Below are 11,851 nucleotides of genomic sequence, written 5' to 3'. Positions count from 1 at the left end.
AGGAAGCACTTTGCATTCACTTTACTAATGCTTGTGGGTCACATCCAGCCAGTGAGCGTCATGTAAATACAACTGGTGAAATCTCAGTAGGGAGGGTAGGTGGCATTGTTGCTGCCTTCCTGGCTGAGGTAGTGTACATTTAAAGTGGACCTGTTAGGGAAAATTAGGTGAGGACTGTGTGGGAATCTCTATGGTTTTTTTTCCTTTAAATTGCCTGTGACTCTATAATTATTTCCATCTTTAAACGTTTTTAAATATACCCTTAGTCTGAGCCAGTCTCAAGACATGAGTTCTTCCCTTTTAAAAGTTACAGCTTTTTAATAGTTACAGCTTTTCAAAGTCTACTCTTAAGATGTTGCACTAAATGGTTTGAGAGTATTCATTGTATATAAAGATGATTGTACAAAGCCTCCTTGTCTCCAAGGATATATAATCAATCAACAGCTATAAGGTACCTGATATGTAAATATATAAATTTATAATGAAAGGGATAGAAGCCAATATACATATATTTATATATTAAGTACTAAGAGAGCAGATGGACTTTGGGCCTCTACTCAAGGCCTCCCTAAACACAAAAATACTTTGTTCTAATAACCTGGCACTCTTTGATATTCACCTTCCCAACACAATCACTGAAGACAAAATGGGTGCATAAGAAAATGTGGTGAAGAAAGCAGATGGTGCCTGGCTATCAAAAGATCTAGCATCTAGGGTCTTAAAGGCTTTAAGTTAAACAAGCAGCCATTTAGCAGGGAAACAAATAAGCCCACATGAAAGAAGCACAACGACCTGTGTGATTATGAGGTGTCGATGGGAGCATGTATCAGGTATCAAAAGATCCCAAACAAACAATTATATCAATGTGAAAGAGGGGGGTTGGAGTGGAAACCCAAAGTCCATCTGTAGATCATTGGACATCCCCCCACAGAAGGGTTACAAGAAAGGGACGATTCAGCCAGGGTGCAGTATAGCACTGACGAAATGAAACATACGTCATTCCTCTAGTTCCTGAATGCTTCCTCCCCACCACTACCATGACCCAGTTCTACCTTATGAATCTGGCTAGACCAGCAGAGTACACACATTGGTACAGATAAGGGCTCTTGACACATGGAATTCAGGATAGATAAACCCCTCAGAAACAGTAGTGGGAGTAGTGATACCATGAGGGCCCAGGTAGAAAGAAAATGTTTTGGAAATGCTGATGGCAACCTATGTACAAGTGTGCTTAATACAATTGAATGATGGATTGTTACAAGATTTGTAAGAGCCCCCAATAAAGGGATTTTTTTAAGTTCATGGCAAAAATAGAAAACATACAAAAAAACAGTTTTAAGATACCTAAATATCAAACCCACTTACAATAACTTAATTCTGACTCATAGGGACCCTATAGGACAAGGTAGAACTGCCCCTTTAGGTTTATGAGGCTGTAAATTTTTCTGGAAGCAGAAAGCCTCATCTTATTTTCCTAAGTAAGCCCGTGATGGGTTCCAGCTGCTAACCTTGAACTTAGTCCAGTGCTATATCATTTGGTCTTTCCTCACAGTGCCTCTAAACCAAAACAATCAAACAATTAAGCCAATTCACTGTAAATCCTTATGGGAACAGATAGCTTCATTCTTCTCCCATGCCTTGACTGGTGGGTTTGAACCACTGACCTTTTGGCTAGCAGTCCAACACTTACCCAACAGTGGTGTTACCCAACCAGGACTCTGGGGAGATGAGTGAATTCATATTTCTACTACCCAGGGAGTCTGCAATAAAATTAGCAAATAGCAGACGTTCAGGGATTGGATTAGGTAAAAGGAATACTGCCTTCATGGCTGCTGTACTAGTGTTCTAGATCTGCTATAAGAAATTATCACAAAAATGTGCTTGACACAATGGATGAATGTACGGATTGTGATAAGAGATGTAAGAGCCCCCAGTAAAAATATTTAATTAAAGAAATTATCACAACACGGTGACTTGAAGCAACAGAAATTTATTTCTGACAGTTCTGGAGACTAGAAGTTAGAAATCAAGGTGTGGGTAGGGTCATCCTTCCTCTGAAATTTCTGAGAAAATATGTCTTTACTGCTTCCTACTTTCTGGGGATGACTGGCTATCTGTGGCATCCCTTGGCTTGTAGCTCCATCACTCCAGTTTCTGCCTCTATTGTCACACGACCTTCTTCCATGTGAGTGTCTTTGCCCTCTCTTCTTCTTCTAAGGACCCACCTTAATCTAGCATGACCACATTTAAACATCTGCAAAGACCTTGTCTCTGAGATCACATACCGAGGTTCCAGGCGGACATGAACTTTGGGGAAGACACTATTCAACCTACTAATAGCTGTCAAGGGCCGGAATGGCTTCACACAGTTGGAAGATAGACATTTTGTGCTGATATATTTAAAGAGGCTGAGTTTACATTTCTGTGTATCTGTGAGTTTACATGTACTCCTGCCTGAAAATTAACGCAATGATTCCTTAAATTGTAATGCCACTATGAAGCTCTGTAGACTCAACCTAGGGGGAGGGAAGCAGAAGCCAGGAGGAAAGGGTTTCACGTGAGGGCATGCCCAGCCTGTCCAACAGTTTGTCTTGCGTTGATTTTTGTTTTAAATCACCTTCTGTCCGCTTCCTCCTCTCCTTAGCCATCATCGTGTACAGACTGCCGTGGACCTGGAAATGCAGCAAGCTCCTGATGAAATCCATTCACGCCGGCTTAAACGCCGTGGCTGCCATCCTGGCCATTATCGCCCTGGTGGCCGTCTTTGATTTCCACAATGCCATGAACATCCCCAATATGTACAGTCTGCATAGCTGGATTGGATTGGCAGCTGTCGTACTTTACATCTTACAGGTGGGTGAGTCCCTATATTCAGAAGGTAGAAGAAGTCAGACGACTCAGACACTGTAGGTGTTCTGAAAACATTCACGTTCCTAGGGCCATCCCATGCCCTCCCACCTTTGTTTCCATTTGAAGTATTTTTCCCCGAAGGAACCCTGCAAGCACAGAGCTAGCCCACAGACCATGAACTTATGTCGAGACTGACATTTTCACTGGCATCTGTAGGGAACTCCCATCTAGATGGACATTTCCTGGGCTGCAAGTTTTGTATCAGAATAAACTGGCAGCAGCAAGTGCTGTGGGTTTCTTTCCCCGATTTTCTGCCCATTCGATGTTCTGGGTTACATTTTATGAGTGAGGAGATGAATGTCTATTTCTGTGTTGGGTTTGAAAGGCGCTGTGACAAGGTGTAGCATTCCATGTGATTTTACACAGCAGATTTGGTTCTGGTTTTAACAGCTTCTACACAAATCATTCAGTGACATTGATTATGTTTTCCCAAATGTGTCAGTATTCTTATTCATTCCATTCTGGTTGTTTCTTTTCTAGTAATCTAGTTTCCCTACCCCCTTCCTTTCACGCCTTTGCTTTAGGGTAATTGTTACCCTTTTGGTCTCAGAGATTATTCTTTAAAGGAGCAACAGCACCCACGGGTCCTATTGTTTCTTTTTATGAACATTTCTATCCATTGGTTAAAATGCAAGGGTTAGTTTTGGGTAAAGGTTTTAAAGAGTCTCTGGGTGGTTATGCCAGGCAATCCTCTTTCTTAATAGGTCCAGTAAGTCTGCCCTTTTAAGAAGTTCAGTTCTGGCCCACCTTCGCCTCTCATTCTGTCAGGACCTCGCTCTGTGGCCGTGTTCAGTTGGTAGGGAGGGTGACTGAGCATCAGCTGGTTCTAGTTGCAGAATGAAGGAGTCGTGGAGCACACAGATCATTTTCTGTCGACTAGCTCCTTCTTAGCAGTTGGAAATCACCAGTCTCTCTGCAGGAGAAAGAGGGGGCTTTCTACTCCCGTAAAGAGTGACCGTCTGGGAAACCCACGGAGGCAGTTCGACCCTGCCCTGTAAGACTGCTCTCCATTGGAACTGACTGGATGGCAGTGAGAGAAGGTCAAGAAACTAGAGTGAATCCATTGTAAGACATCTTCAAATCGATGACCCATTGTATTAGTCAGGGTTCTCCAGAGAAACAGGACCAGGAAGATGGAAAGATGGAGACGGAGAGGTTGATTTTTAGAAACTGGGCAATGAGATGATGGGGCCTGACAAGTCCAAAAGCCATACATCACCAGGCAACAGGCTGGAGCCTTTGGCAATCTTGAATTCAGAATTCACAGGGCAGGCGGGACCTGGAAACTCAGCATGATAGCTCTTACTCTGTGATGCAGATTCTCAGTTTTCAGCCTTTTAAGGACTTCCTCTGATGCCTAAGGTCCACCCACATCATGGAGGATCACCTGAAGGCCATGCTTTCCTGAAGGTCAACAGCTTTAAGTGTTAATCACCTGCAGATTCCTCCCTAAATACACAAAAACTACCACCTAAACCCAAAGCCATTCCCATTGATTCCAGCCCCCCATCAAGCCGCTGAGCTCTTGGGAGCATATCGTCTGGCCTGTGGATGAGTTCAAGCCGCCAGGTTTTCGTTGGTACTTGAGCACTTGCCTTACCCTGTGCACTGTGTGAAACAGCCTTCCTAACTCGGTTCATCTTTTACTGTCACCTCATGAGGTGGCTGACTGACGGTGAAGATGCACAGAGACGACCAGCCACCTACCTAGGCCACAGCACAGGCCAAGGTCAATCCACACCCTGAACCCTCCCTATAACCACTGCTTCCACACCTCCCCCAGGACCCCTCAGCCCATGTGGGAGCATCCCTAAAAGCCAGCCATCACGAAACAAAAATATCACAACGTGAAGCAATTATTTCTCAACATATCCTCCACCAAGGTTTGTGCCAGTCTGAACGTGATATTTCCTTCTCTCCAACCTTTCCCTGCAGAATTCTGCAAACTTCCATTTTCACTATTTCTGAACTGAAGATTTTTATTTTTTTAATTAAAAGATCATTTTATTGGGGCCTCTTACAACTCTTATAACAATCCATACATCGATTATATCAAGCATATTTGTGCATATGTTGCCATCATTCTTTTCTAGACATTTACTTTCTATTGAGCCCTTGGTATCAAGTCCTCTCCCCCACCTCCCCTCATGACCCCTTGATAAATTATAAATTGTTATTTTCATATCTTACACAGACTGCTGTCTCCCTTCCTCCACCATTTCTGCTGTTCATCCCCCTGGAGGGGAGGAGGGTGTAGCTATGTGTCAATCATTGCCATCTGTTCCCTCATCCTCCCCTCCTCTTCCCACCTTTCCCCTGCCCTTCTGGTATCGCTACTTCCATTCCTGTTCCTGGATTCTGTGGGTTGTGAACTCTTACCTCTTATCTGTACCTAAACTGCAGTTTTGGCAACCTCTGGGGATCATCTCTGAGTTTTTGGAAACAAAAACTGAGGGGGCAAGATCAGGATAGATGGGATAAAGTTTCCCAATAGCATTTTTTGCAGAACAGCCCTCCACACTCTTGAAGAATGAGTAGGTGCATCGTTGTGATACAAAGCAATCCCTGGGTGAATCTTTCCCTCACCAGTAACCAGTGAAAACTCACTCCCAGCTAGCAACACTATCGGACAGAGTGGAAATGTGCCTTTGGTTCCCAAGACTGTAACTTTATGGACAGACAGCCTCCTCTTTCTCCCAAGGAGTGCCCGGTGAGGGGTAGCAGCTCACCGCGTAGCCTCCTGGGCCACACGGCTCCTTTCCTCTCCAATGTGGGCTTCCATTTTCTTAGAGTTTTGATACTAAGCGCCCCCTTCCCGATTGTCCTGTGTCCTTTGAAAAAAAATATCGATTAGACCTTTGGAATTTATATATATATATATGGATCTCCATCACCGTCTGCACGGAGCCTTCTGCGGTGACTGGAACTAGCCAGCAGATTCCCCTTGGAAGCCGCGGTTTTAATTGGACCATTTTAAAAATGAGGGCACCGATGGCAGAGACCTGATTAAACACCTTTTGTTTGACATACACCTGTGCCTGGATCAACTGGAACTACTGTAGCAGTAGTTTTCTACTTTAGCCAAGAGAGAGAGAGAGAGAATGTGTGTGTGTGTGTGTGTGTGTGTGTGTGTGTGTGATTCTGTGTATTTCCAATTCTCTTCGAGGAAATGTGACTACATTTCAGGTTTATTCTTTTGTGGTACAAGAGCTCTTTAAAGTTATGTATGTTGCTTCTCCCTGTAAGCGACAGAACAGGTCCCCCAGGCCCCCGAGGGCAGAACCAAGGAGTTCTCTCCTTCCTCACGGGGAGAAACCAGCCCTAGGGTCCCTTCTCCCGTCCGGATGGGAGCTGAGCTGTTCCTCCATGATGTTGACAAAAATGCCTGCCGCCGTCTTCCCAGTTGCAAACATACATGAGTGAAAAAACCCCAAACAAAAGAAACGCGTCGACAGAGATTCTTTCTGTCCGATTTGGAGGTTAGAAGTAAAGAAGGGACGCCGGTCCGCGCTGAGGGAAGATGCAGCTTTCTCCGGGCAGGGCTAGGGGCTGCCGCTTGCGGGTGGAGGCCAGGAAGTGGCCACTTGAGACACACCGGCTGCAGACCACCCTGCTGCCCACTCACAGCACCCCCGGGGGTCCTCCCTGCTGGAAGTGCCGCGCACCTTTGTCGGGAAGGATGGTTGCCTGCCCGTGTGCGCTCCCGGCCCAGCTCCAGAAGCGAACCCAGTTCAGCGAGGCCGGCACGGGCAGGATCGCGCTTAGCCTCTGTGTGGACAGTCGGGGTGTGCCCTCCAATGAAGCCAGTGTCCAGTCGTCGGAATGAGAAAGAGACGGAGAGAAGAAAGGTGCCGTGGCTCCAGGGTCAGCTTGGTGAAGCTGTGCTTCTCTGGGGTTTGACGGTTACGTGATGATGTAATCACCCCCCCACCATGTCTGTGTATTGTGAAGGCTTTCTTTCCAAAAAAAATTGATCTTGTACGATATATTCACGCTGTATCCTATTGAGCCTTTTTTTTTTTTTTTTTGGTCATTCTACTGATTCAACTATTTGGTTTCCTTTTCCTTAAAAATTCTGTTTTTTTTATTGTATTCCAATGTGTGGCTATACCACAACCTTATTGATGTAGTCTCTATTTGGATGATTTTTAATGGTCTTCTGTTACAACCACTGTTTCGTGGGACAATCACATACTTGTCTCTTGGTACTCATGCATTGAAAACAGTGGTTCTCAACCTCCCTAAGGCCGCAACCCTTTCATACAGGTCCTCATGTTGTGGTGACCCCCAACCAGAAAATTATTTTCGTTGCTACTTCATCAATGTCATTTTGCTACTGTTATGAATCGGGTGAACGGTGGAAGGGTCGTTTGATCCCCAAAAGGGTTGCTACCCACAGGTTGAGAACTGCTGCTTTAAAGGTTCCTCTAAGCCAGGAGCAGGAATTACCCGGCCCACAGGCCCAAGAAATCATGACCCCCAGCTGACATCCCCGCCTCACCAAGTCGAAGCACTTCCAGCCCTCACATTAGGGGTGAATTTATTAAATGTGTAACCAAAAATAGCTGACTAATTTTAAGTGGATCATATTAGATGGACTTTGAATGATGTTATAAATATCCAAATGACCCTTGACAGGGAAAAGTCTCCTCACTCCTGCTCCAAGCATATTGTCAGGCGTGGAATTGGCACCCGCACAAGACATTGATGCCAATGGTCTGCCCCTGTACTACATAGGTGTCCCTGTATGTTTCATCTTTGCCAGTGCACATCCTCACAGACAGGGGGCTGGGGGGGCGGGGGCGGGGGCGTGTTCAGGAACTGAGGCTTTCATTTGGGGACAGTGGGAAGCCCCTAGAAGATGCAAAGCAAATGACATACATGATAGGATTTTTCACTCTGACGGTAGTATTCTGGCTCCAGTGTGGGAGATGGGTTCGAGGCTGGACAGCAGTCCTAGGAATGGACGAATACAGAGAGATTCACTGGAAAGTGTTTACGGAAGCTCATTGGGAGCATCTCTAACCAAAATAAGCATCCCTCAATAACTTCTACTTTCCTTTTAAAGTCAATTTTCTTATGGTAGGAAAAAAATTAAGAGTGAAAGTAAGATTTAGGGAAGCTGACTAGCTGAGGACCTGTAAGCATATATCTGATGTTCTACCTGCTCAGATGTTTGAGCCTCACAGGATTACAGGAAACACACATGATAAATCCTGAAGGAAATGAAGTAAGAAACTTAGGGATGAAGAAGCAGAGAAAGCAGGAATGTGGGAATTGTGTATTTCTCTGGATAAGTCTGAAGAAAGGTGTGACTTATTCACAGAAATATCATTGTGCTGAATTCCTGATAGTAACTTACTGCAGTCACACTTTGATGTAGAAAGTACAACATATACATTAGCAAACAGTCCTCTTCATGCACACATACTCACTCCTGGAAAGAGAATTAGGACCATTCTGAACCCTTTCTTGCATTTTCAAACATTTGTGGCATTAAGCACAAAATAAAATGTGCAAAGGTTCTATCGTGTATTTTCTATTTCTCTCTGTTTCAATTTCATTACTGTTACCAACAAACTGACAATCTGCTGCAAAGATGTCTTGGAGGTGTTGAAGGACAAGGGCATGATCCTCGAGAGTAAGGTGCACTTGACCCAAATCCTATTTTCAATTGCTTCATATGCATTTGGACTCTTGACATTAAATAAGGAAAATGGAAGAAGAGAGGCAAGTAGTTTGTGGTCAAGCTCCCAACCCAAAGATCATTGGCTCAAATCCATCCAGCACTGTGCCGAAGAAAGGCCACTGAACTGCTTCTGTAAAGATTCATTCATTCACTCCCTCACTCACTCCCACTGAGTTGATTCCAACTCATCGTAGTTACTCTATAGGACAGGGAAGAACTGATGCAAAATATATTAAGAGAAAACAGCAAGATGCAGAAGGATATGTAGAGTAAGATCCCATTTATTGTAGGTAGATAGATTTACTGAAGTATTTGAAGTATGTTGTTGGTGAAGAAAATTGGAAGTCCTGTGGATGGCCATCAGAACGAACAAATCTGCCTTGGAAGAAGTACCCAGAATTCTCCTTAGACACAAGCATGTTCTCAGGAGAGCCCAGTCCCTGGAAAAGAACATCATGCTGGGTAGAGAGTCAGCAAAAAAAGGAGAAAGACCTCGTCGAGATGGATTGGCACCGTGGCTACCACAGTGGGCTCAAATGGAATTACGATTGTGAGGACATGTGAGGGCCGGGCATTGTCTCCTTCTTTTGTACAAAAGGGCCACTATCATCTCTCTTCTGTCCTATAAGGTCACCATGAGTCCAGAATCAACTCAACAGCAATGGGTTAGGTCTGGCGCTTCCCAAAGATCCTGGAGACCCTAAGACTCCAAACGCGGGGTACTGGAGGAGTGGGCACAGCTGCCACAGGCAGCATCTTTGACATCTCTAACTTGGATCGACTGGCTAGTGCAACTGGTCATTGATGGAGTAAACTATTTGATTGACTGTGAGAGACGTCTGGAAAGAGGCCAGGATAGCCGCGTCCCTCTACCTCTCGTGCACAGCAACCTTGCTAACAGATCACTCAAGATCCCTGGGACTTCTGCACATTATAATGGTGGCCAATCCTATTTGTCCCAGACTTGCTTCTATCCTAGTAAAGACTCCTTACTACCAAAAAAAAAAAAAAAAGGTTTGGTTTGGGTTTGGGCTGTGCTTATATCAGATAAAAATTTTCTAGAAGGATACAAGAGACAGTAATGTGTTATCTTTGTATACTGGAACTAAGGGTGAGGGAAACTTATTATTTGTGTTATACCCTAGGTTCTTGAAAGGTCTTCTCATTTTGTGCAGAGTGCTTTTACAAGAATAATTTTGAAATTAAGTTAGAGTTTATAACTAAATGGTAACCTTTTGCCCTTTTTCTGTGTTTAGCTTCTTCTTGGTTTTCTTGTGTTCCTGCTTCCGTTTGCCCCACTTTCGCTGCGAGCGTTTCTTTTGCCCATCCATGTGTACTCTGGGCTGCTCATATTTGGGACAGTGATTGCAACAGCACTTACGGGAGTCACAGAAAAGCTGTTTTTTGCCCTGTAAGTTACACGCTTTTCCTATTGTCATACTTATGCTATCATCTGTTAGGGACTTTTTCTTTGCAATACAAATAAAATTTTAAATATATTAAAATCATAAATATAAACATCAATTTAAGAACTTTTTGTTATTCTGTAATACATGTTTATTGAAAACGTGAAAATCTAATAAATCCTACCTCTCTTTGAAAACAAGTATTAAAATCATTCCCTTTCAGTCTACTTGATAGGCATGTTTTTAATCTTAATTGTAATTGGAAGTATATGTTTTCATTCATTTTTCGATTCTTCAGTGATACAGGTTTTCCTGATACTATATTAAAATATTATGTGAGGCGACTCCTAAAAGTTGGTGGAACTTCTAATTCAATATTCCCTCAAACTTTTTGAAACTTTCTTACAGGAACGAATTATTATGATTACGATTTTTTAAAATAATCCCATAGCATATCGTTGATTGGACTGAAGCATAGCTTAAAATTCTCATTAGTATCAGGGATTTTACATTGCAGTGTACAGTTTGAACATTTAGATTCAACACTGTTTTGGGGTTTTTTTTTAGCACTGTTTTGAATGTTGCTCCATCACCCTATTTGTCATTGAACACATACTCTCGTTTTTCTTAGGACAAGCACAGGATACAGTTCATTCCTACCAGAAGGTATTTTCACAAATACTCTGGGCTTGCTCATCCTGGTATTCGGAGCCCTCATTTTTTGGATCGTCACCAGACCACAATGGAAGCGCCCCAAAGAACCAAATTCAGTCCTTCTTCAGCCCAACGGAGGTTCCGCAGAGGGGGTGGTCGGCGCCCTGGCAGTGAACTCGGACAACCATGGGGACAAATCGGATTTAGAGTTAAACAGTGAAGTTGCAGCAAGGAAAAGAAACTTCACCCTTGAAGATGCTGGGCAGAGGTCCACGATGTGAAATGCTGGCAGCTATAACTCTGCTTTCACCAACTAGCCTTACCCCCCACCCAACCCAACCCAACCCAACCCAACCCAACCCAACCAAACCAAACCCACTGCCATCGAGTCGATTGCCATTCTTAGCAGTCCCAGAGGAAGACTAGCACTGGCCCCTAGACGGAATCGTTAGGGAAGCAGACTGGCACAGCTGCTTCCTGCTGAACAGCTGGTAGATATGGACCCCTGACCTTTTGATTACCAGCTGAACGCTTCACCACAGCGTCTCCTAAGTAATCACATGATGACTCAGCTTACACGGTGTCAGGATTTATTTTAAATCCTAAAGTTGGATTTCTTGAAAGACTATGTGTGGACCTGGACCTCTGAATTTACCTGAGTTGGAAAGGACATGATCAATGGAAATAATCTAAATTGATCAGATCCAAGTGGTGGTTATGTTAGGCGTTGCTTGTTGCGGAACAAAGCCTTTAGCACATTGCCTTCCGCCGACTAGGTGCTCGGTGTGTGGGTCTCAGTTGGCTCACCTGGTAAGCCGGCAACGTAATAAGCTGTGAGCATTTGGTCGTGTCCTGAGAGGCCGGTGAGTCCAGAACTCAGACTCAAAACCCAGTGCCTCCAGTGGGACTGGAAAGAACACACCGTAATCCAAAATTAGAGTCAGATCTTGTCTGGACAAGGTTTACACTAGGACGCTCGCAGCGAGCATTCTCAAAATCAGGGAAATAACTCCAACTACAGCTCCCCCTTCTCCAGGTCCGTGCTCTCTCCCCAGTCCAGCTGCTCTGAACTCGGAGATAAGACCAGGCTTTAGATAAGCCTACTCTGGGGCAGTTCATAAACCCATCCTCTAACGCCAGCTCCCAAAGCTCCCTCGAGATAGATGCACGTACTTGATGACCCAGAATCCAA

At 44.2% G+C, this 11,851-nt stretch overlaps 1 protein-coding gene across 1 annotated transcript; it reads left to right on the top strand.

The window, feature by feature from the left end:
- Positions 1-2,565: 2,565 nt before the first annotated feature.
- On the top strand, positions 2,566-11,362 carry LOC101638061 (plasma membrane ascorbate-dependent reductase CYBRD1). The gene is made up of 3 exons (XM_004703894.2): positions 2,566-2,853; positions 9,856-10,010; positions 10,637-11,362. Exons 1-3 carry the CDS (start codon positions 2,566-2,568, stop codon positions 10,938-10,940), a joined length of 747 nt encoding a protein of 248 aa, XP_004703951.1. The 3' UTR covers positions 10,941-11,362.
- The last annotated feature ends 489 nt before the right edge of the window (positions 11,363-11,851 follow it).

The sequence above is a fragment of the Echinops telfairi genome, unplaced genomic scaffold, assembly GCF_000313985.2.
Source record: "Echinops telfairi isolate 266 unplaced genomic scaffold, ASM31398v2 ScPeMD7_4;HRSCAF=17, whole genome shotgun sequence".
Taxonomy (NCBI): Eukaryota; Metazoa; Chordata; class Mammalia; order Afrosoricida; family Tenrecidae; genus Echinops; species Echinops telfairi.
The sequence above is the reverse complement of the archived record's forward strand: the minus strand, read 5'-3'. Positions and strand labels throughout refer to the sequence as shown.